Source organism: Cydia strobilella, chromosome 20, assembly GCF_947568885.1.
Source record: "Cydia strobilella chromosome 20, ilCydStro3.1, whole genome shotgun sequence".
NCBI classification, from domain to species: Eukaryota; Metazoa; Arthropoda; class Insecta; order Lepidoptera; family Tortricidae; genus Cydia; species Cydia strobilella.
The window spans coordinates 4505174-4532210 of NC_086060.1; the positions used below are offsets into that span (position 1 = coordinate 4505174).

A 27037-nucleotide genomic window follows, 5' to 3' on the forward strand; every position below is an offset into this window, starting at 1 on the left:
GTCTAAAAATCAAGCCTAATAGCCAGTATTGTTTCAGCATTTACGACGCGTGTTGTTGTCATACAGTTTAACGGTGTCGGCCATTACAAACAGTGCGGCCGCGGACTCCAACCACCTTCTCTAATATTCATAAGTCAATTTCCTGGCCCATTAATACGTAACGAAGTCTCGCAAATGGCCTTATCGCTCGCGCCCGATTACTTGCCGCCGCTCTCTTACATAATTCAGCGTATTAAACGAAATTGTTTAAACCTTATTGCTCGATTACGTCTCCCCACCCCTGGCACGCCTCGGGGCCCGTCGCCAATCGCAGCGCAGCCCCCTCCTAGCCCACCGAAGTCCCCGCCTCGCGCGACTCCCGTTTCAGTTGGTACCGAACGCTCCCGATAGACGGACTGGATTACAGTGTCCATACGCTTTACAATATAAACTTTTTTCTTAAGTGTCATGTGATAGTGCTTTATAAACTAACTTTTTTCAAACTGACTGAGCACGAGAAATATATTATCCAGACAGATGTACAGAGTTTACACATAGGCCTTGCTATGACGATGCTTGCGATGGCGCGAGGGTCAGAAGAAAGGCGAGAGGATGAGGCAGAGGCCGAAGCGGGGGCCGAAGTAGATGTAGTGGGCGTTGAAGAGGCCGCGCCCGTGGATTTAACGAGGAGGCTCGGCCTCACGAGGCCGCCGGAGAGGTCGGCGATAGCGTTTTCAGTAGAGAATATTTTAGACCCTAATAAGTTTACTGGAAAGTCGGAGGTGCCGTTGAGATACGACGAGCAGTATTGGAGACCACATTATGATAGAGATGACAGTGATTCAGGTGAGTTTTTCTTCGACATGCAATAGGTATCCTAACCTAATCCATAATATAAATTTTCTATTTGTTTGTAGGTTAGGTACACTAAATTATCATCTTCAAATCTAGTATGTTGATAAATTTAGTAGCTGAATAAGGATTCATAAAACTTAGCAACCTCTTAAAAAATCCGTATTTTTTTTTTCTTTTTCTAAAAAACGGAAATGTCAGAATGACGGATAGGGACAAAATAACGGTTTAACGGTTTGTTAAATTTGGCAAACGCTTATGATTAACACCATATTTACCTATTTAAAGAAAGTGCGTATTAAACTTGCTCGTATATTTTGGCTATTTGGTTTAGATAGAGGAAGTTTGTTTTTATGTCTAACAAAATACAAACATTTTATATACATATTAGGTAAATAACTACCTATTATCATGTATAAGTAAGTCAGTAATAAACACACTATTGTACGAAACAAGGATTGATAACAGCAGATATACCTACCTAAATTAGAAAATACAAAGGCGAACTTATCTCTATGAGAGATCTCTTCGTTATTCGATTAAGTAGGTTATGGGTATGGGTAACAATAATAATGTTCAGGTATTTCTTTTGATGATCTTATTAAAGTTATGTGTATTTAGGTTTTGTACTTTAGGTAATATTGGTAGGTACTTTACATTAAACTAAAAGATTCAAAATTAAATTAAACATTTAAATTTTACTACAGAAAAAGAAAATTGAAAGGGAAAATGTTGTGCCTAAATAAAAATGAAAAGGATTCCGATAATAAGGGTGGATTTTACAAGCATTCGGTAGGGTGCCGATGCCGCGCGATTAGCAAAGTTAGTTGGATTCTTATTAGATCATATTTATCGTGCGGTAAAAAAAGTTTCTGTTATGTATTATGAGTTATGGGAGAGGTTGAGCAATAATCACGTTTCGTACATATTTAGTATATTATTATTCTTTGTAATTTTATTGCTTCAAGCTTCAATATATGTTTTTAATATTTTAGTTTCTTATAAATTTGGTTTTAATAGTAGAATAATTATTGAAGGTTTAATAACTAACCTTCCTTAAAATATGATAAGAAAATAAAGTTATTTCCAGATCCGTGCTGGGCTTTTTGTAAAATCTAAGATAGAGTTGCCGGCAACGACATAAATTTAGTCTGTCCCAACAGAAATTCTTTGGCAAAGCTGCGGACTATTAAATATTCCTTAATAGATACTAATAACTCAAATTCAGATTTACTATTCCCGAAGTAATTCAGCGAAAAAAAGTGTTGGTACATTACAGTATATAACCGCAAAAAATAAATCTAAAAGTAATTTACATTGTAACAACGTGGTAGCAACACGCTTGCACGCTCACATTCTTAATTGAGACATCAACTTTGACACGACACCACTTAAAACGTGCGTATGAAAAACTTGAAATTGATATATTTTATCACTTATTGATATGCCGTTAAAGCTCAAAATCATTTAGGATGTTTATTTGAGGAGTGTATTGTATTTGTTTGTTAATAAATAGTTTAAACGGCGTCACGTACTCAATCTATTTAACAAAGCAGGAGTAATAACTACCTAATAGGTATTGTTGATTTCAACTACCGGTAATTTTAATGACTCAATTTAAATAATCGTTATTGCTAGATATTTTTTAATGGACAGAGAATTGTTTTACCTCAGCAGCTCAACCAAGCATAGGTAGGTAGATACCTACTTTATACTGACAATATAGACGGCAAAATGATTGTTTACCCACTGCGCTGCATGAGAAAATATATTTATTTATTTATTCAGAATACTAGTTTTTAACTTTTTATTGAACTCTACGATTACAATCGTAAATACGAATAGCAAGTAGAATTTTATAAACTCTTTCGTTTAACCTTAACTCACAACTCACAATCAACCTTCGTAGCATAAAAAAACTTTCTTCCTTATTTATGAATTAAGTGTTAATTAACTATTAGAAAACGGGTAAATAAGGCTACTGGAATTACTAGCTATATATGTATATGAAAATGTCCTGTAATGCCGTATTTTAAACAATTAGTTTTTTTTCGAGTGGATAATGGAATCCAACGCCGCGCCGGCGGATCCTTTAAATTGAGTTTTAGAAACGGGATGAATCGATATATAATTATAATATACTCGTACCGGTATATCACCGTTAATAGGGGATACTTTACGTCTTGCTATAAACTTGAGAAAATTTAAGGGGTGACTAAAATTTGTCTGGTCGCCTATTAAATTTTCTTATTATAAATATGAGTGCGTCAAAATTTGTCAAAAATAAACTCTGTGTGTGTCTTGTGTGTTTGTTACGTGGCGTTGTTAATTAAATAATTAAACTATATTATCTCTATCTTCTTGCATTTTTATTACAAAAACGTTACGATTGAATTACATTTTATTTAAAATTGTTTTTTAATAGCCGCACTTAGTTCATCAAATAAGTGCAAATCTCGCCACGATTCACGGTACGCTACCGTCGGTAACCGATAGATGTAATAAATTATTAAAATGTAAATATTTTCCGAATTAAAATAAAGTGATATAACGTCGACTGCTTATTCTCAGCAGCGACATCCAGTATTTTTTTAGGGTCTCTATTGTTTGTTTGTTGTATAGTTTTAAGTCATAATGTATTGTTTGTCCACATTTTCGTTAGTCATAATTTGGTTTTTCCCAGAAACGCGTAACTTTACAGGATTGCCATAAAACAAACCTAACCTAACCTAACCTATCTAGATAACCTGAGGAAAATCCTGAAAAGTTAACGGTTTCAGAATTATGACTAATGATAATATGACAATCAGTACATTATGACTTTCAATATTATGTCAAACAAAGGGACCCCATTTTTTTTAGTCGGACTTTAGGTAAGTACTGACGTAGATTTAATACTTGATTAAGCAGCTAACTAACGATGGTGATACAACCTTATTGATCATTATTAACGGATCCGGATTTACTGTCATCTTGCTTGTTTTGGTTCTGTCACGCCTGTCAAACTGATCTGCTGGAACTGGGAAAACCAATTACGTATATATATATAGGTACAATAAACTTTTTTTGACAGACATTCCGATTTTAATTTAAATTACTTTGATTTGGCTGTTGAAGTTCAACTTACAAAATAGTGGTTCTACGGTTGTTGTCACGGTTTCGCGCTCTTTGATAGAGAAAGATAGTCTTATTGCGATTCCTATAAAAGGAAAGAGAAAATATGCCATGCTTTGTCCTTATCACCGACCGGGTGGCGTCATAGGTAGGAGGCGATGGGAAAATACCGAAATTTATAAGAGTGAAAAAAATCCTATGCTGCCCAAATTTTATATGAATATTCTTTCTCTTACCCCCGGTCGCTCGGTGGCGCGTCTATTACTACTTGTTTAAACGACGTCCATGGTTTTGCGACGGAATAGAGACAGAGTTGGTACACTAATGCATTGAGAGGAGATGTTGTTTATATTTTATTTCTTATACAATATTTAAATTTGGATAATTATGAACTTTCGGAAACTACTTATATGTTGTTTACGACAAAACCAAACTGCACACCGATAAATCTTTTCAAAACACAAAAATACCAGCTACGTACCTAAACCTGACCTAGCCTAACCTGTTACTTAATACCTATATACAGTTGTTATACCTACAATACGTACCTTATACCTAATAGAAAAATATTTATTTAAATTTAAGTTTACTATGTAGTAGATAATAAATTAGTATAAGCAACACATTATTATTTTTATATTTGGGTTATGCCTACTGTCATTTATGATTAGCTTATAAAAGATTATCAATTACTCTTACTTGTCACTGTTCGTTTTCATCATCAACCACCACCAATCAATTGGAGATTACCCAATCTCCCAACACAATTAAAAAAAATAAACTTAAAAATGAATAAATTAATATCTATATACAACGAAAATTGATAGCCCATATTAATCAATTAATTATTGTTTTGTTAAGAATCGAACTATATTCAAAACGTAAAATATTTTAAAGCAAACGGTTTTTTGTATTTTTATTATTACTATTAAGTAGACATTATTACGTTCATAACATTCTAGTTTTCCCTGTCTTCCTTTATTTTCCTTCTCTCCCTCATTGTGTCATAAAAATATTAGTCGAAGAGAAGTGGCCGGCCGGTCAGTTGACAGTCCGGAAACTGTAACGCTGTCAACGGGACAGATGTGGCGTCCGTCTCCTGTTTGGCTTATCTGATTATTTAATTTATGTCGTATCATTTCTCCATTATCAAGCATTTTAATTCATTTAGGCAAAAAACAATATTGTGTAAGTATATAATACCTTGCGCCGTTCAAATTATAGCAATATTTTAGGTATACGTACTTACCTAAAATACGTTGTTGTTGTACTACTACCTACTACGGTAGTAGTTAGTAGCGGTAAAAGGCAAAATATTGTGGCAAAGTAAAAGTTCTGTACGTGTTTATGTTTATACACGTAATATACTTGCAACAACCAAATACAGATACAACATTTAATTATTAGCGATTAGGTAAGTACATAAGATTTGTATTTTTTATTAGGCGTGTTTGTAAATGTATCTTCTGTAGTGACTAGTTACTTAATTACATTTAAAAATACTTGATATTTGAAAACTAAATGGCATTTTAGTTTAAGGTAAATTTATTTATTAAAACCGAAAACATTTTTATTTAATAACAAAATTCGAATAAAACAGAACCTTAAAATTATGTCAACTTACAAACTTAAAATTAATACCTACATAAAAAAATAAAAAGATGGATGACCTAGCAAATAAATAATGCATTGGAAGATAATTTATTAGACAAACTCGATCAACATTTAAAAACATAATTATATCGGGTCTGTCGCGAATTAACGCCCGATATAATTATGTTTTAATATGTGTTCAAACCGCGGAAGTTTTACGTACAATACAGGCCATTTCGACTGACATCAGATTGATGTCATTTAGTTATCGTGCGTCTCGCGCTAATACATATACGGACAAGTACAAGCTAAATGCACGATAACTGAATGACATCATTTAGATGTCAGTGTAAGTTCGAATTGGCCTGCCGTATTTCCGGACCGATACGACCTTCAAACCTTCAAGAAAAGAGCGTACTCCCATCTTAAAGGCCGGCATCGCACTTGCAACCCCTCTGGTGTTGCGGGTGTCCATGGGCGGCGGTGATCGCTTACCATCAGGTGATCCGTCTGCTCGTTTGCCTCCTATATTATGAAACAAAATAGAGTGTCCGGTCAGACAGTCCGGAAACAGTAACGCTGTCAACGGAACAAACAAAGGTGGCGTCTGTTCCCGGTGATTTGATGCTCATATTTTTAAACGTTGTATTTGATCTTTAAAACATATTGTCAAATAGTCAAAATAATTCATGGAGATTTCAATACCTACCATCACACAATTTTATGTTTTTTTTCTGAAGTCAGTGTAGTTTTACCACTTTTTCTATTAGTTGTTATATGCAAAATGTTGCTTTAAACCAGATGAAATTTGGTATTTATACCTATAACAACAAATACAAATAAACCTATTTATTTTAATTCTATTCCATTTTTGTTCCAAAAATGAACGTGATTTTAACTATATTTCCTAACCTGTAGTAATCGTTTATTTATTTATTTGTAAAGTGTATAATAATTGTTTTAGATAAATCGGAAACAAAACTAACTATAGGCGTCACCAAAGCCAATAATATATATGTACCTACTACTTGTAACCGACTTAAATTTCAAGTTGTCGCTACTTTTTTCAAAAAATCTACTAGCGCCATGATTTAACCGGCGCGACGGTACGAAATGTACGAATATAGCCGACTTAACACAAAATCTAATTTTTAGCAAGCAGACGCCTGCCAGCGATGCTATTAAGCTTACAATAAATTTAAAAGTGGAAAAATATAATAGGTGAGACGTGAACTCACGGCCTCTGCACTCTGCTCTGCTCTGCGGCTGGGCTTTGGCAGAGCGCTGGTGTATCGAATTATCGATCCAGAGGCCGTGAGTTCAAGTCTCACCTAAGGCAGTAATTTTTCCACTTACATTTTTTCCCCATAATTTTCAACTACCAATTCATGTGTCAAATTCTATCGTCTAGGTAGGTACAGTATTTTTACTACCTCCGTAAACTCAGTAAAGCAGTTATTGCGAAGCGTCCAAGCTTTAGATCCAATTTGATAACATGATGCTGCCAAATCCTTTGATCTGCCCAATGGCTATGGCTACTCGGCCGTAATGTTGCATCTCTGTCATTTAACAGGAAAGCGAAGGGGATGCAGCGCGTATTAGGCCAACCATGTGAAGAGATCGCTTATCTGATGCTTATCTGTGAATGATATTGGTTCCGCTATTTGACTGTAGATAACTTGTATGTTATGTACGACATGTACAGTCAGCTGCATAGAAAAGGAAAATTTGAAATTTTATATGAATCATGTTTTATTTATTTTTATTCTTTTATTTTTGACATGTTTCCTGTAACTTAGTTAATATTTTAGTAATACATATTTTAATTTTTAAGTTTGTATTTTAATTTTAATAGATTTTTATGTTTCAAAGCTTTTATGAGCCATGTTGAGCATACAAAGTTCTGTAAATTAGTATGGACGTGGGGTACCTTTTTTCTGCAGCTGACTGCACCTAGGTATTGAAGGTACTTAGTTTGTTAGTATTAGCATTGATTATTTTCCCTCCCCCTCCCACGAAGGGTCTCTATTGTTTCCCAAAAAGTTTTAAGTCATAATGTATTGTTTGTCCGCATTTTCGTTAGTCATAATTTGTTTGGTTCAGAAACGCGTAACTTTTCAGGATTGTCACAAAACAAACCTAACTTAAACTCTATCTGTAGGATAACCTTACGAAAGTCCTGAAAAGTTAACGGTTTCAGTTTTAGGACTAATGATTAATATGACAAACAATACATTATGGCTTAAAACTTTATGTGAAACAAAGGGATCCCCATACGAAGAAGATGTATATGGCAGTTATAACATTGCATGCACTAGTAAGCGGGTTAAAATAAAAAGAACTCCGCAAAAAGTTGTTATTATCGGGAATTGAACACCATAAAAAACAATTAAGACCTAAAGTAACTAACTATGTTAAATATAACTAACTATGTACCTGATATTCATTATTAAATTGTCAAAGCTGTAAGTAGAATTACAAACTCGTACTTGGTGAGCATGATAGTTTAGTTTTTAGTATTAAGTTCAATGTTTTTGTACGCCGTTTGGTAAAATATAGTGAAACTGTAATAATTATACAAACTGACCACCACTGTAATTGTACCTATATTTACAAATAAAACACTTACTTACTTATAGTTTGTCAAAGGTCTGTCTCATTTCAAACATAGACAGAGAGAATCATACTATCTTTGTCTTACACTAGTACTAGCACCCAAAAGAAAGGGATAAGTATAATTTTCCTGGTTGTTACTGACTGACAAATTAATTTGACCAACTATACTTACAGTATGGCAAAAAAGAGTAGAAATTAAAAAGTGGCAACACTGTAGTGTCGTCCCTTTCAAATCAATCTAAGAAAAACGGGACGACACTACAGTGTTGCCAGTTTTTAATTTCTACTCTTTTTTGCCAGACTGTAACCTGTTTATTACTTCAAATATTTACTTATCGGTACCTTTAGGATGTAGAGTTATTTAAAATCCAAAAAAAATGTAAAAAATAAGATAGTTGTTGACGTATCATGCAGAGTGCCTTAAATATTGACTGATAAGGTCTAAGTATTACCTATTGTTACTAACATATTTAGTTTTAATTTAGGATTAGTTATTTTATTTTATTTTAAATGTAAATGTAATTGTATATGGAATTTTTTATTCTGAAATAAATTAATTAAATTGAATAAGCAAAGCGGTCAGATACGTGGGTAGGTAAATATTGTGTACATTGATTCCTGTTGTTCTAGTGTAAAGTTTATTCGATAGCGTGACATGACGTACGCATTAAGTCAAATTTTGTATGGGATTTTGAATTTCCAAAAAGTCCCGCTACGCGCGCTAATCATAATCTCATACAAAATGAGACTTAACGCAAACGCGTATGGATGGTATAGAAAGGATGCCAATCTCTTATGGCAGAATTGTTGCAAAAGTGACCGCTTTCAGCTTTAAATAATAGTTCCTAATCTCTCCGGTGGCGCTAGTTAGGCTCTGGGACATGAGTATAACATGAACCATATAAGGCAACAAATAACCCGACCAAATTACGTAGGTTGTTTTTGGTAGTATTTCGGTGTATGGTGGCGCCGCCTAATTACTGTTTTTTCATGGACACTTTTCATACATAGAGATTTGGCTCCTTTATATAGTCTCCATGCAAACGCGTAGGTAAGTACGTCACTAGACTAGGGGTTCTGAAAATATGTAGTGAAGTTTAAGAAAATAAGAGAGCTCTATATCCCTCACACATACACCCACACTTCAATTTTAAAAGTCTAGGTACAAACTTAACAAAAAAACATTAGGTACTTCCTTATTACCGGGCTATTTTATTTCCAACGCGCCCCTTTTATAACTTTTAGCTGACTTACATACTTCAAACAAACTCTATAATAAAACTCGAACTAAATATTTACACAGGGAACACAATTTGGGCTCCATCGGCCTCGTATAATATGCAATGGAATATCGCCCCTGCACCTTCTAGTGATGTACCGCAAATATTACCATTAAGAAGATATTATATATTTTCAGAAAGTACAGGAATATTTAATGCAAAAACAACGTGAGAAAAATATCTGAATTTAGTCATTGACTTAGGTACCTATTATATTACCTACTTCGTAAAGACGGGCCTTTACGAAGTTTAATAAGTCTTCTAAGTTAAGGCCTTTGGTGTTTTGAGATAAATAATTATCATTTTAATTCTATCGTGTTTCAAACTATGATACTTAATTATTTATAGCTAACAATTTACAAAACAGCTTTCGATAATTCTTTTAAATGTAAGTAGTTTATTATAAATAATCCCAGGAATAAGTCGAAGCAATTCATTCTTGTAAGTGACACCTGTTTAGGTATAGTTAACGCTATCTCTACTGAGCTCGTTCACTTACGTACTAACAATGAGCGCGTGGCCATTGTGTGTGAGCCTCAGGCACAAAGGCCACACGCGCTCACACAAAAGAAATAATGGCTTTTGTTTAACAGAATGCCATTGTTAGTACAAGTAAGTGAACGAGCTCAGTAGAGATAGCGTTAACTATACCCACGTAACACCTAAATAAAAATTAACATAACATGAAACTTTGGCGCGAATCTTGAAAATTCAACATTCCTTATTTCTCCTTGACCGAGGATTTATTAGGCAGAAATATTCTCTAGAACATCCCATCACTGCTCGTATAATATGCAACAGAAAATCGCCCCTGCACCTTAAAACCTCACCAACCCGCTAACACTGAAAATAAGAACGAGAATCTGCTTGCCCGACGATTGGTCGACAGAGCGAGACAACACACACGTCTAGTAAAGATAGAGAGTGAGGGGGATAACCGACCCTTTGCGCACCAATCCGTGAAATTAGACTCGTCTAAACGAATCTAACGATTATTTTATTATCCTTTTTGCGCTAAGATTTGTTCCTTGCTCAGTCAAATAAAAAGAAAAGGTGAGTAAGCGAGGGTCAAGCGTCTCGCGTTTAGGAGCGGCCTATTTGCCGGGTGTTTAGGCAGGAGAGCAATGGCCGCTACCTCCCGTAAGGCGCAGGGGCGGCAAATTTTCTGCGTACAGTAGAATCCGCTTATAATGACATCGAAGGGAAGTGACAAATACGTCATACTGAGCGGACGTCATATAAAGCGTAGTTGATTAACTTTCTTATTTTGTTAATTTTTCCAAATTAATCTCAAAGGGAAAGACGTGGGGACGGCCACGAAAACCAGCGAATGTGTCAGTATAATCGGACAGAATTTCATGAAAATAGGATTAATAGGTTAATAATATAATAAGCGATTTATCACTATAAGCCGACTTTGTCAACAAGAATTTTATATGAAAACCAAACCAAACTTCGCACAATAATTACGTCACAGCGAGCGGTTGGTCAGTATAAGCGGAGCATAATAAACGGATTTCTCGATTTTTACACTAAACTTTTGTATTTTGTCAAATGATTTGTCTATTTTTGAAATACATTTTATAATATTGAACCAAGAAAGCAGGAAAAAAAAATGATAGTCCATAGTAAGCTAACTTTGCTCCGACTAGTCAATGACAATATGTGGGAGTGACATTTCTCTTTCTTCTTTCAATGGAACGAGTTTGCAATTTCTGTTCCTCAAAGCAGGCTTGTGCCCTACCAAACTCCAAATGCTTTCTTTATAAAACACTGACCTGTTCCAGCAAAGTGATAAGTCCCACAAGTGCGTGAAGTGCGCTTGTGTGTGAAATGGGGTAATTTGACCCATTACCCATGATCATGTAAATTTTCCTCCTTAAATATGTAACTTGATTGGTATGTGCGCCTCCATAATGCCTCGCCTACTGGTAAGTGGACGCCCTAGCCTATGACAACTATGGTCTATGACGTCTATGACCAGTCACATGAGAATAAAATTGAGGATCGTCTTGCGTTTAAAAGCGGCCTATTTGCCGGGTGTTTAGGCGCGAGAGGAATGGCCGGAGGCGCTGGGGCAGCAAATTTTCTGCTTATTTGAATTTGGAATCTCAATTTTCCAAACTTATTCGAACCAGGTACAGCTTCATGATTCGAACTAACACTATGTCTGAGGGACTTCCGGTTCGAACGCCATCTTGATAGTAGCCTCGCGATTAATTCCTTTGTTTTTTGCTCATTAATATTGTTTAAAGTGTAATATCGATAGCTTTATTATACAATAATCTAATGTGGTAGTGTGCAGTGAATGGAGAATTAATCTCAAAGCATGTTTAACCACCATTTTGGAGTCAACGACCGGTAGTCCACGTGCTTCTCGTAAAATCCAGCTATCGGTTTTACGAGACAACTACAACAACCACCGAACAGCGTCGTGCTCTAAGAGCATTTATTTTGTTCCTACCCTTTTACGTGTCATTGGCTATGGGCAACACCGCCCTCAAGTCCATCAAGAAAAAAAAAAAAAAAAAACTATGTCTGAGTCTGACACTGTTTTGTTCCCGTATAAGGTCAATACGAGTAAGGGTGGCTGCGGGGTGTCTAAATGTGACTGGCCTTCACATGGGGACCTGTTTACACATTGATTAGAGTATATTGCGAGTTCATACATTTGCCACTAAATGCAGATGTATGAACTCGCAATACTTGGACCTAGACCTAGATTTACCTAATGAAATAGGAATTGTGTAGTAAGCTACACAATTCCTATCTCATTCATTCTTACTAAGACTAACATTCGTTATATTCACCTCTTTGAAAACGAGGAGATCCATTAGTTACCACTATTTTGCGTGATACTTACCAAACATACGGCTGTTTTGCTGTCTTTTATTTTGCGTGATACCTATAACACATACCTACCGCTGTTTTACTGCCTTTGAAAGAGGCCTAGCAATAGTTAGGTAATACTTATAGCTAAATAGCGGTAAGTATCTAACACCGCTACTTCGCGTTGTATCTACCTAAAATTACAGCTGTTTTGAGTTTAAAATCACCCAAAAACGTAACCCAGCCACAAATTAGCATTCGGTGCGCGCGGAGCATTTTCACCTAATTTCCCCCGTAATTAAAAAGTCACCGAAAGTAAGCCGTTCGTTAACAACTTCCGGAGTAATAAATACTTTGACGTTCGCTCCGGGGTGCTCGGAAGTTTGTAAGGGTTGAGAAACGATTTTTGTTTGTTTTTGGGAATATTTTGAATGGGGGAAGTAGATTTTGATATCGCGAAAGGAAAGCGCTAAAATAGGCGAATAAAAACCTTTTGACCGCAACACAATATTATGCAATAACAATGACATAAGGGAGCATATTCACCACTCAGACACTTTTTATATTTTGATTTTTCTAAAATTGGTCTTTAATGATAGATTGCTCAATTACCTAGTTATAACATTTTGCGAACATTCCGTTCCCTACCCAAAAAATTTGAAGTCTATAACTTTTATAAATGAATGAATTGAATTTTAGTAGAAGCTCTCGAATGTACAAATCTACCCCACCGAGAGGGTACATTCGTACATAGGTAGGGGAACATTGAGAAAACATCAAAATAATTATCAAATATAGTTTTGATTGGCCATGAAAATAGCAATGACGTAATAAATTAAACGTTAAAACCTTTTGTCAACAAAATAATACTTTTCTTACATAACAAAATGTAACACGGTACAGACAGGTTTTTGTGAGACAATGTTCCTTCCAAAACATCTTTTGCCGACGTAATATTTTCTTTTATCTTTTAATGTGAATCTAGTGTGTCTTTCTGCTTATGATTACCTACAATTTGTGCAAATTTTGGTAATTGGGGTACATTCGTACAGTTTATTTGTAATACAAATGTGCCCCTGTTATAGGTATACGCACCTACCCCAAAGGTAAAAAAATAAAGATCTGTATTTGTACCTGTCCATAAATCATGTAGAACAACCTACAAAATATATACATTATTACTCTCGTGATCGTATAGTTACTTAATTACCATTGAGCAATAATTTCATAATTATAATTTAACACTACTTCAGCACGAAACATCTGAGAAAGAAACAATGCCTTTTGTTTAACAGATTACGGTATTAGGCGTAAAAATCATTTGAGAATATTCATTCTATAGTAGTAGTAGTATTTAGTACACACATAGATCATTTAATCATTTCTATTAGGAATTATTATATTGCGCTATTTTTATACGGTGGAAAAGAAATGAAAAGTGTAAAGTCAGCGTCACATCAAAAGTAGCGGATGTCACTACGCCTCAAAAGTCATATTTATCTATTATCTAAGTATGTTCAGTGAAGCACGTTTACTAGCTAGAGCATCTTGCTAACGTCCCTACCTTTCTCAAGTATTAATAAAGCTTTATCTATACAGAAGCCTTCCTTCGAAGTTGAATACAAACATCAATCACAACTACCAAGTACCGTGACGGCAAACTGCATGCCGACGATACTCCTCAGAATCAGAGCCAACCGCACCCTCCCTTGTAATCGAGAGGCTTTATTAATTACAAACTTGGACCGCAACCCCCTTCTTCCACCCCCAAAACAATATTCACTCTTAACACCGAAACTTAAGGTTAAGATTACCCCAACCAGCCCTTATCTTTTGGGCGTAAGCGTTCTCAACAATGCTTAAATACAAACTGAGCAATTTTCAACCATGCGTCTTTTGATTTAAGGTTACATTTGTAACGGGGAAGGAAAGCAAACAGACGATCAATTTGTTAAATGAAGAAAATGGCGAAGTGTAATTTGGGTCCCATGTTAGCAGTTACGCTGAGCGGTATGAACGCTTTTGAGTTAATTTGTACGCTGCTCCATCGATTTGCAAACGGAGGCGATTACTAAAACTAGTGTTTTGAGGGTTACGGGTTTATATCAAGGAAATTAACTCGCCTCCCGTCTTCTTAAAGCTATAGGTATATATACGACGTAGTCGTGGCCAGATCATAGAATTTTGTCATTTTAGAATTGATCAATTCATGACATGGTTAGGTTGGACTTTTTGACTACCAACCAACCAAATCATTTCATGAAATGATTGACACATCGTGAAATTATGAACTCTAAGATCTGGCCACGACATATAGATGTAAAATAAAATGTAAAAGTACGTTAGTGAACGCTGAATAGCTACTATTAGTGATAAAAAGCAGGAAAATGCGAAATTATTTCTCTTCGAGAAATTGGTTAAAGTATACTTGATTTTAGAACAATCCGGGTTATCGAGACGGGAACATCTCGATAAACTAGACATGCTTTTAGATACTAGACTTATATTGACCGGGATATAGACCGTGATTACCTTTTGTGTTATTTGTGAGCTCCCGATATTTCGACGCAGTTACATGCATCATGTTCACGGGTGACACACACAAACAACACAAAAGGTAATCACGGTCTATATCCCGGTCAATATAAGTCTAGTGAAACTAACCGTGAATCATTCAAAACTCTAATGCTTTTAGATAATCTACAAATCGCGCTAGAAGCGTACTCTATATTCGTTTGGGACAGGATTACATAAGGGTATTTATCATAATGATACGCAAATGTTTCAAAGAGTTTCGGAAACCCACATTCAGGGATTCCTATGTGTCATAAGGGTGTTAGTGTCCTTTGGTCCTTTTGCTAACTTTGCTTTACTGGCAACCCTCTAAACTCACAGCTCACAGTCAAGTCCATTTGTCTGCTTTAAGCGACAGGCAATTCCCTTCCCACTTCAACAAATCATCACAAACTCTCCAAATCTCAGCAATCAAACTAAGCGTTTCAACTCTGCCAATTCTAGATGTCTACCGACGTCTATCCCTGTCGCTCTTGCGTTCGAGTGACAGAGATGGACATACAATTTCGAATTTCGATTGAGGTACCCCTATCGACGCCTCACGGGGACTCTACGGCTTGCAACGTAAACCCGACGGGGAGCTAAGCCTACAAATGTCTGCTTGTTGACAACGGGGGATAAAGTAGCTCTTAGCCTTGTAGGGATCATGGTGCATGTTGATACATGCTTTGTTTGAATTGGGTGCAACTGCAACTGACACATTGGTACTCTGTAGTCTTTGAGACTAAGTTGTATACAGAAAATATAAAATAAAAGTGTGAAAACGGATTATATCGCGTATATTACAGCGTTCGTGGTCAATCCGTATAATCCGTTCACGCTTATAATCCGTTTTCATAGTTTTTAGGGTTCCGTACCCAAAGGGTAAAAACGAGACCCTATTACTAAGATTTCGCTGTCCGTCTGTCCGTCTGTCACCAGGCTGTATCTCATGAACCGTGATAGCTAGACAGTTGAAATTTTCACAGATGATGTATTTCTGTTGACGCTATAACAACAAATACTAAAAAGTACGGAACCCTCGGTGCGCGAGTCCGACTCGCACTTGGCCGGTTTTTTTAATTTCATGAGTAACTATCGCGGTAACCGAAGACAATATTACAGAAAATATAGTTCGAATAAATTTTAAAAGTTGAAAAATTACTGCCTTGCGTGAGACTTGAATTCGCGGCCTCTGGATATGGATGAGGTCTTGGTGGCTCAGTTGGCAGAGCGCTGGAGTATCTATCCCGAGGCCGTGAGTTCAAGTCTCACCCAAGACAGTATTTTTTCCACTTTTAAAATTTATTCTAAGCTTAATAGCATCGTTCGCAGGCGTTGCTGCTTCTTTACACAGATACACCTAGTCCCACAGTAAGCTCAAGAAGGCTTGTGTTATGGGTACTCAGACAACGATATATATAATATACAAGTACATAAATACATAGAAAACACCCAAGACTCAGGAACAAATATCTGTGCTCATCACACAAATAAATGCCTTTACCGGGATTCGAACCCAGGACCATCGGCTTCACAGGCAGAGTCACTATCCACTAGGCCAGACCGGTCGTCGGAAATATATTTCGATTGCCCAATTCACATTCCAGTGCTTTTGTACTGAAATGGCAAAATCTGTAGGGCAAATGGCAAATCTAATTAGGTCATTCTAGTATCTGGGTACTTACGAGTAAGTATACCTATATGAAGAAGGTTTAGCGTTTTATACTTCACGGTGATTAAGAGCCCCCTGAAAGCTGGGCCGAATCTCACCTTCCCATACAAACGGAGTTCCGTTCTCATTTTAAAACTACATAGGTCTGTAATTAGTTTATATAGCTCCAGTTTATAAAACAAACGAAATAGAGCAAAAATTAAGTTTTGTATGAAAAGCTTAAATTCTCTGTATTTCTTTAACTATGGTATCTGAAGTAACATAAACTAATTACAGTCATAGATGTACCTTGCCCTTTTGTAAGTACAAAGTTTCAGCGCAAACTAGCTACTGGTTTTAAAATGAGAGCGGAACTACGTTTGTATGGAGAACCGAGCTTGGCCGATACAACAATTATCAGGATAAAATAACCCTTAACTAAATCTAACTAACCATTCAAATGCATCAAAGCACTTTTAAGGACGAGAGATTGATCAAATAGGTGGTCAGACTTTTTGTTCTTGCCCGGTTCCTATTTGGCACGATCAATTAACAAGATATGCGTGCGCGCGCGCACGACAGACAGATCGCCGCCATATTTATTTGTTTTGATTGTCTTAGGCGTTGGCGCCACTGATTTGCTAATAGTGTTTAGACTTTTCGATTTTATGTAAGATAGCAAATTTATACGATATCGTATGTCGGATGACACTTGAGAAAAACTGCTGCTAGAAAGTCCTTTTATTTTTACATTAACAAACGCGGGATCCTATTACGTACTAAGGCTCCTCTGTCCATCTGTATGTCTGTCACCAGGCTGTATCATGATAGCTAGACAGTTGAAATTTTCACAGATGATGTATTTCTGTTGCCGCTATAACAACAAATACTAAAAAGTACGGAGGTTGAGGGTGGGAGAGACCGACTCGCACTTGTCCGGTCTTAATACTTATTTCACTGATGCCTTAAAATTTCTACCGCTTTGCACGTTAAAATTGAATGTCGTCTTTTATGTTTTCAACGTCTTTAATACCTACTCAAGAGATACTTAATTACTGCAATTGGTGTCAGTCAACGTACCTAATTAACAAATCAAAACTATGTCTTTTTCTGCGGTCACAGATAGTAGGTACCTATGGCGCAATTTCTTTTTTCAAAGACAGAAATTAATGAAACGTTACACTTAAACAGTTAACCGATATTAAAATCTTATTTTTTAATACAGTTGCTCAAAAAGTGCCACTTTTCGTGGCTGTTTAGCGTGCGGAAAGTTGGTTTTCGCGAACTAGTGCTTTTTACTTTTCCAATTTTTTTAAATTTTTATTTGTTCCAATTCATGACTACTTATTGATGAGTGTTAATATTAGTTTCCTTTAAACGTCGTAATCAACATAAAAACTTACTGTTAATGTAAGAATACGAAAAATATGCATATTTCATATTTTATTACTTACCTCTTCATCATTATAAGTATTATAACACGTTTATTTTTCGTATTGAAAAACCGTTCTTAATAATTTGTCTGAATGGAACGGAACGCCTGTCAAAGAAGAGGCGTATTTTCTTACTGCAAGAATGTTTTAAGTTTCCAAAGGCAACATTAGATATTGTTTTTATAAATATACGATACACAAATAATCGTAAATAACGATATTTAGGTAATAATAGTACAATGTTTTAATATTTACAATTGTTTCTGTCTTATAGAACATGCATTTGGAAAAAAAACTTTCATTGAAGTGGGTTCAATAATAATAACAAAATCTATTCTAGTCGAATAAAAGCTAGAAGAAAAACACCTCTTCATAATGTCAATGTCAATGATGTCACAGAATTAATAATATAAAAGTTCCGAATTCCATTCCTTACTTGTTGCTTTTCTTATTTTTTCTCAACTGTATTAAAAAACGTCGTTCGATACACGTGCGAAAATGTCATTCTTCACTCGTCCCGAGTCATATCTCGGTACTCGTGAAGTAATGACATACTTTCCGCACTAGCATCGAAATGTACTATTATAGGATTTGTGGTTTAAGTAGGTACGTCTAAATTTTGGTGCCACGTCCATTATATTTCCTAACACTAACAATATGGTTATTTCCTATATTGTTCGTTTTTTTTATCCTGGTTTCCCCTTGCAAAAAAGTCTGTTAGAAAAATCAATACAAATTTGTACCAATAAATCCTCTACAACATTTAGTGAAATCCAATTAAGTGTCTTTGTTAAGGAAAGCTATAAACACATCATCATTAACTGCTTTTAAAGGACTCCGGCCTAAGCAGTCGAGTTTGCGCCTTATATCCATCACCATGACTTTTACAGGTCCCACACCAAACGATCCTAAAACAAAATCCATTCCACTGCATTTTTGACTTTAAACTTTAACATCAAGGTTGAAATTGCAATAACTCGCTCAGTTAATTAAGTCGTTTTGGTTTGTTAGTCTCGACATCTGCTCGTAATTATATCGCGTTAATTCGTGTCGGATAACTCTGGACGATCAGTTTAGTGTTAAACAGTCGTAAATACGTTTGTATGAAGCGCTTAACTTTAAACCTTATTTATATCTCACTTAAGTGTAAAATCGTTTGAATATAGTGATTCAGTTTGGACAGTCGCCTTGAGCAATGTAGTTGTAACTATAATTACTCAGCTATAAGGTATGTTTTAGCGTGTCATTTTAGGTAGTTATATTCCTTCGCTGGATGTATAGAAGTACAGTTTCCGATATGTTTTTGTTTGTTTAACAAAGTTTCGGATTTGCTTTACGAGCTGCTGAAAGGAGTGTCGAAGCGAAGTGTTATCACTTTTAGCAGAATTTATAGAAAAGTCGTAAAATTGCAAAGTTGCTGTCTCACAAGCAATCGGTGATCAGTGCTCTGGGGGCCTAGTCAAGAAGAATCGTACATCAACATGCGCCAAACGAAAAGAAAAAATGGATCGGGATGACTGATGCTACGAAAAGTCAACACATTATTAAAGTTTCGACACTTTCGACTTCGACTGGCCTTCTTCTATTTTATAATCAAAATGATCATAATGCGTGAAGCTAAAAGTACATTCTTCTACTGATTAACAGTATTGTAGTCTCTTCTCTATGTTTAATAAAATTAAAGTTTTTAATCCCATGTTTGTTTTATGGAATAAATTAAGTAGGTAAACAATTTTTTTAAATAAAAAAATATTGCTATAGAAGAGAGAGAATATAAATGTGCTAGTTGCGTTAATTTCGGTCACATAAATATGAAAAAAATTGCGCAGAAAACTTATATATATACATATACATATATTATATCTACGTAAATGACGTTAAAAGCCGTCAATTTAGCAGACATCTCGCGCACTAAGTGCCCGACACCATTTCACTAATTTTATTATTTCACGGAACAACTGTCGTAAATTATACTTTAATGTTTCCGGACGTAAGAAATTTGCTGCCAATGTTGCCACATCAAAAATTAATAGCCGTTTTAAAACTATTTCGCATACAACACCGCGAAGCGAGCAGGAAGCGGAAATGTCTATTATATCATCTTAAAAACATGAAAATTTTATGAAAACGAGATTATGAGGAAACGATAAAATTAAAGATATATTCGTTTTCCGAAGCGTGTTTAGTTTTTATTATTGGCGTGATAATAAATCTATTTGATAAATATTTTAATGGCGCTGATAAAATGTTGTGTGAATTAAAGAGTTTAGTGTTATTTTAGGGATTAGCATTTATGAACAGGATGGGATTATAAGGTTTTTCCTGTTGTTGATAGCTGACATGGCACATAAACTATTAATTAAATGTCTATGATTTCCAGGTTTGTATTTTTATTCAGGCCAGTTTTCCGAACTATTATTGTTTAGAAACATGCTGAAACTGCTAAAGAAGTTGTAAATAAAACAATCAAGTTGATGCGTCCGTTTGAAAAAACTTCGATTGAAGGTCTAAGCTAAGCCAATCACATCACAGTTTGAATTTTGCACACATGTATCCGAAATAATGGTACATACGGATAAAAGTGATGTTATAATTTTAGATATGTAGGGAATACCTATACATACACTGAGTTAAAATGTAGGCAGAGAGGTAGAGTCGCTAACACAAAACTGTGGTTTTTACAATACGTCGATTTCCTCGTGATTACGTACTACACACACTTTCACAACTCGAGGGCTGAGGGCTGAGCGGTGAAAGGCTTAGACAAGATAAGTCAGTGTGTGTGCGTTTAAAATTTGCTTGTCATTAAGTCAGTTTTGTCTTAAGCCATCGTAACTGTCTATCTGTAAACCATGTACCTACCTACTTGAATGGGTGTCATATATACTCCAATGTCATAATTATTAATTTTCCTTGTTGCAGTCAACCAGCAGCACTCAGACCTGGAGACGGATGAGGTGGAAACAGACGACCAGACTTCCAACATGGACGACGACCTGCTCACGCAGTCGGACCTCGACGAGAACGGGGACCCCAAGAGCCCCAGCTCCAAGAAGGGGAAGTCCGGGTCTTCTAGTAGGTGAGTCTTGTTGGTTATTTTTATGCGCAACCTTGATATTTTAAGTATTACGGCTGCTATAAAGCCGAGATTCCGTTGAGGTGATCGAACATATAAAAAAAATTGTCGGCTTGGATCCTGCCCGTAGAAGAATTGGTAATGCAATCATGTCCCGGCAAGGTTCAATGTAGGGTTTAAATCCCACCGCAGTTGATTATTTTTGCAAAATCTTGTTAAATTTGGGGGCATTATAAGGGTATTGTAAGGGTGTTGCCAGTACAGTCTGCGATCTCACCCAGGCTGCTCTTCGGATTGTAGAACGATGGTGTAGAGAATTCGACCTATCAGTCAACCCCACCAAAACAGAAATGGTAATGTTCACCAATAAAAGAGCGCTTGGTAACTTTACCAGACCAACACTTTTCCAAACCGAGCTACAGCTGACCGATGAAGTTAAGTACTTAGGGCTAACTCTCGACAGTAAACTCAACTGGAACAATCACATCAACAAACGTATAGACAAGGCGGGAGTTGTCTTTTGGCAATGCAGAAGGATGATTGGTAAGAGGTGGGGACTCAACCCAAAAATTACTCTCTGGCTCTATAAGACCATAATCCGCCCCTTACTCTGTTACGGTGCTCTGGTTTGGTGGCCAAGAACAAACCTAGGCAACGTACGAGACAAGCTACAAAGACTCCAAAGGCTCGCATGCGCGGCCACCACTGGCTGTACGAGGTCCACACCGACTGCAGCCATGGAGGTCATGTTAAGCCTTCCACCGCTGCACAACAAGAGGCCAGTCTCTCAGCGGTAAGGCTGCGAGCCCTTAACATATGGTCCAACATCATAGGAGCTCTTCACACAACTTGCCTGGATAAGGTATATGACGAATTTCCAGTGCTCAATTCGGGCACGGATCGGATTCATAAACAAGCTATCTTCGACAAAAGGTACAAAATACAGTTATACGAGGACGACAATTACGAAGGACTCAATCCTCGGGAGCTCAGAATCTTCACTGATGGGTCCAAAACAGACAGCGGATCGGGCTCTGGAACCTTCTCAGAAGACCTGAACATGTCAATCACCACTCCGCTAGGAGCCCATAACTCGGTATTCCAGGCTGAGTGCATGGGCATCATAAACGCGGCGGCTGCCATTACTGCAAGGAAGGTAGTAGGATCCTCCATCCGCATACTCTCCGACAGTAGAGCAGTCTTGATGGCTCTAAAAAGCCATATAGTCACATCCAAACTTATACACGAATGCCACGAACGACTAATGGAGGTATGTCATAACAATAAGATCACCCTACAATGGATCAAAGGACACAGCGGATCCCGGGGTAACGATGCTGCGGACGAGCTTGCCAGGCAAGGATCGAGTGCGGGAGCGATTGGCCCAGAACCGATCCTCCCGATACCGTTTAGCAAGGTACGTTCAATGCTGCTGGCACGTACAGGGAAACTACACACAGAACATTGGCTAAACCAGACTGGATGCAGACAGGCCAAACAAGCCATGCCTGGCATCAACGGAAAGCTCACAAGGGTGCTCCTTCAATTAGGAAAGACCCGACTGAGCATGGTAACCAGTGTCATAACAGGTCATGGACTATTTAACAAACATCTTTTTATAACAGGTGTCACAGACAGTCCCCTATGCAGAGGATGCATGGAGACAGAAGAAACAGCCTCTCACGTGGTGCTGGAGTGCAGCGGAGTGGCCCCATACAGGGCAAAACATCTCGGATCCCCGAGAGACCTCCCCGAGGTCCTACTCAACATCAAAGGTTTGATAGGTTTCCTCGAGGAGCTGGGCTGGCAGGACTAGCCCACCCCCATGTCACGCAAAATAGGCGCCAGTCGTCGAGTTGCGGAAAATCGCCCGAACTACAATACAATACAATACAAGGGTATTGTGTCTTTTTGGAAGAACCATCTTCCTCTTCTTTTCTTTATGTTTTTCACCCTCTTCTGAACAAGTAAATAATTTCAGCAAAGATACAAGGCACGTGTATAAAATCAGACTATTTGCACAGCTTCTTGCAACATATACTCCACGCTTTGTGGCCTTACTCCTCTTAAAAGCAAACATAATATTTATTTACGGCGCCGGTTTGTCTGCCAAAGCCAATCCGGTTTAATGAATATTTAAATACATTATATACTTAGGTACCTAGCCTAGACGTACCTTAAAGTATAGGATAGACAATTTATTGAATAATAAGTTTTCCAAAAATATTGGACAGCATAATTGCCTACGGTAACTTTTCCTTTCTAGTTTATTTATTAAAAAAAAGTCATATGAAGATGAAATACCTACCACCATTTGATGTTCCTTCAAAACTCAAAGATTTAATATATCTGCAAAAATAGATAGGTAACTAAATATCTTTTGTTATACATGCCTCCTCTCTTGTCCAATACAATTTTAGATAGTTTTCAATGGGATGATACTATATGTAACAGCCGCTGGTAGGACTGCTGGTCAAATTATGACTTTGTTTACGGTACTTAGGTTTGGACAAGCTGTATCTAAACTGTGGTCTGACTTAGTACCTACACATTTATTGGTTTATTTTAATGTAAGTATCTTAATGCCAGCCAAAGGGAACAATCTATCACCAGTCAGCAAGTAATGGTGTCAAGTACGTCTCTCCATGTCTTCTATAACTCCTCGTACGGTTTGCGGTCCCTCTTTTAATTAGGAAACGTAAACACAATTTAATCTAGTCTTTTCCAATTGTTGTAGGGACAGCAAAGGCGGCACGAAACCGCGGCGCGCGCGCACCGCCTTCACTTACGAGCAGCTGGTGTCTTTGGAGAACAAGTTCAAGACCACGCGCTACCTGTCCGTGTGTGAGAGGCTTAATCTGGCGCTGAGTCTGAGCTTGACTGAAACTCAGGTTAGTGTTAAAAAGGTTTGCAATCCAACATGAAAAAGGGCACTTACGCATTGCGTCCAATAAATACAGTTTGCTACAAATTGCACTTTATTTTTCTAACATGGAATTAAGAAATGTTGTGACATCAGTATTGCTACCTTTGAAGGATTTGGGGATGCATCCTGCTCTCCTGCCTACTCGAGTTCGATTCCTGAGCTCTGTTGGTACTTAGTCAATGATACTAATCAATATCCACATTAGTGTTACGTCAGAGCATTCTTTTAACTCACATTCATTTGTCATAACATAAATTAGCAAAAAAACTTATTCAAAATCAACTTTCTTCCCCTGCAGGTAAAAATCTGGTTCCAAAATCGCCGCACGAAATGGAAAAAGCAGAACCCAGGCATGGACGTCAACAGCCCTACCGTACCCCCACCCCCTGGAGGGGCCTTCCCATCCGGGGCTTACCCTGGTGGGTTACTTTACTCTCACGGGGTCCCTTACCCCTTCACCGGCCCTGGACCCTACGCGCCATACTTCCACCATCTAGCCGCCAACCACCACCATACCCATGGGTCCTTAGGGCACTCCCATACGTGATTATGGGCGCGCCCAGGGTCCCAGGACCTTAGGGATAAGGAAGATGAACCTAATTAACTAGTGTTATGGAATTAGTGCAATTGTGTTTAAGTGAATGACTCGATTGTGATACGTATTTTTTAAGATAGTTTTAATTTTCTGTGTTCAGTGGTCGTGATAAATGACATTATTTGAGATATTCTCTTAGGTGAAAGATGTGATGTGACCAAGTCCTAAGAGCATTCAACTTCGATTCATTTCGATTATCTTGAAATTTTCCGTTATTAAACATCATATTCGTATGATATTCTACGTTTCTAAAAGAAAAGGGTTAAGATTTAAAATACAATATATAACTACATTTTATTTTTGTCACTGCGTTCAATTGAAAACAAGAGATCTTAAAAATACTAAATACACTGGTTTTACAGCCTACATAAAACATCGATTTAATTATAATGCATGATGTTGTCTCGTATTTGCCTTGTAAATATTGTAAAATATGTAAATAGTCTTTATGATTCTTATAATTAATGTAAGATTACTTTTAATTCTTTTAATTGAAATTGCTATGTGCCAAAATATTATATAAGTTTAAGGTTATTTTTTTCTTGATTGCATATTTTATGTTATAACAGTGCTGAATCAATATAATAGACTAAAATTGATGTTCATACACTGATGATTATTTTAAATTGGCCTGGACGTGTGGTCCCTGTGACCAGGCCAATTTTAAAATTGCAATTTGCATTTTTTTTATTAGAGAAACTGTAAGAAACGTTTATAATTAAAGTGGACTCGCCATTTATTTTACAAATTGTTAAAAAATCAAGTCGAAAACACACACACACACACACACAGGTAGATTTAATCCAATATATGTAATTTCAAAGTTTTAATTAATTGTTAATGGTTTACCACACTAATCAACGCTACGGATCCACTATAGACTAAAAGCTTCCTACGAACTGAAAAAATAATTTTGATTTGATATCATATTCATATTGTTCACTGAATTGCAATTAGTGTGATGTCCTGATGTCAAATCAAAATCAAATGTGAAACTTTAATTCCAGGGGTCCTAGCCAAGATGACATTCGAAGACAGAAAATACCAAACTTAAATAACGTATGGAAATAGTCACGTGACTTTTTGTAGCATCTGTTACCCCGATACATTTTTTTTTCTCGATGTACGGTTGTCGCTTTGGCTAGGCCCCCTATAATGGACACTGTAACTGTAACGAAAGAGCGTTGAGTGTTTAGAATGGGATATTTTCCTTAGATGTTTTAATTTCAGATAATTATTATTTTATGTAAACTTATCAACAGACTTTATTTACCACCAAACCAAATAGATGCCGAAGAAAACTTTTATATATTTTGTAAAATAGCATTAAAGTATGTAAAATAAAGTAATTTATTCGCAAACGATGCTCAATGCTGTACATACGGAGTAGCCAGGCGGACGCCTATTAAATTGATGTTGACATAAATAGTTTCAAGTTATTTTTTAAAATTGTTTTATTTTACTCCCCTTAAACAAATACAAATTTGCTAATTAAATACACAAACCTATAGTCTGCATCTTCTCAAATGATTTTCACGTCGAAGACCCTAATTTGTTAAACAAAAGCCATTGTGTTTCTTTTATGCGAGCGATCGGCCATTGTGGGCCATTGTTAGACACAATGGCACGTGCCGTGGCACGCGCTCAGAGATAATGGTACACAATGGCCGACCGCTCCAATAAAAGAAACAATGGCTTTTGTTTAACAGATTAGGGTCTTAGACGTAAAAATCATTTGAGAATATTTATACTATACCACACAAAGGTATAAGAATTTTACAAAGAGCTAAAGGGGCCCACTGACTATCAGTCCGCCGGACGATATCGGCCTGTCAGCTAGAACAAAAATTTGACAGTTCCGAGCAACTGACAGGCCGATATCGTCCGGCGGACTGATAGTCAGTGGGCCCCTTAAGGCCCCTTTAGATACGAGATGTTCTCAAAGTAAATAAAATATAATGCAATTGGGAATCAATCGATATTTTGCCGATATTGCCTTTAAACCGTGTAAACGTCACATAGGTTTCTGATTTGTCACGGGACCATTCGTGTGTTGGTCTGTTCTGCTGAGTCTGCTCCCTGCATCCTGTAATATGTGACTGTAGCCTTACCACGACTGCCTTATCAGTGTCAAACTGACATATTCACTAACGTGTGTGTAACTTACTTTCCATATGTGGCGTCTCCTCTAGCTGTTATGCCAGCACCACACTTCGCTGTATTTGGCAAATATTCGTGTGGATGCAACACTTTTGTTTTGTATGTCAAAGGAAAGAGAAGAGATGCAACACGAATATTTGCCAAATAAGGCGAAGTGAGGTGCCAGCATTACTGTCGACGTCGTACCACAATAATCTAACAGATGGCGTTAGGGAGCTAGAACGCAATTAGCTAGAAACCTACATCGCGCTTACGGAGTTTCAAATGTCACTTACTATACACGGTGTTACTTGAGCCACTGAAAACAGTGAAAACCTGAGACACCCCAACAGATTTTATAAAATTTTAAACTCATCTTGAGTATTTATTATTTAACC

At 36.8% G+C, this 27037-nt stretch overlaps 2 protein-coding genes across 2 annotated transcripts in view; one reads left to right on the plus strand and one right to left on the minus strand.

Moving 5' to 3' along the window:
- On the plus strand, window positions 1-24913 carry LOC134750600 (homeobox protein slou). The gene is made up of 4 exons (XM_063685805.1): window positions 1-825; window positions 20826-20982; window positions 23717-23870; window positions 24204-24913. Exons 1-4 carry the CDS (start codon window positions 546-548, stop codon window positions 24450-24452), a joined length of 840 nt encoding a protein of 279 aa, XP_063541875.1. The 5' UTR covers window positions 1-545; the 3' UTR covers window positions 24453-24913.
- Window positions 1-27037, minus strand: part of LOC134750549 (exosome complex component CSL4) — a 143156-nt gene that overhangs the window by 64001 nt on the left and 52118 nt on the right. The window lies entirely within an intron of this gene.

What these genes read in the sequence shown, in the direction of transcription:
- LOC134750600 (XM_063685805.1), top strand. Translation starts at nt 546, where the DNA reads ATGACGATGCTTGCGATGGCGCGAGGGTCAGAAGAAAGGCGAGAGGAT. An exon ending in TAGAGATGACAGTGATTCAG is followed by an intron (nt 826 to 20,825) that starts GTGAGTTTTTCT and finishes TCCTTGTTGCAG; the next exon opens with TCAACCAGCAGCACTCAGAC. An exon ending in AAGTCCGGGTCTTCTAGTAG is followed by an intron (nt 20,983 to 23,716) that starts GTGAGTCTTGTT and finishes CAATTGTTGTAG; the next exon opens with GGACAGCAAAGGCGGCACGA.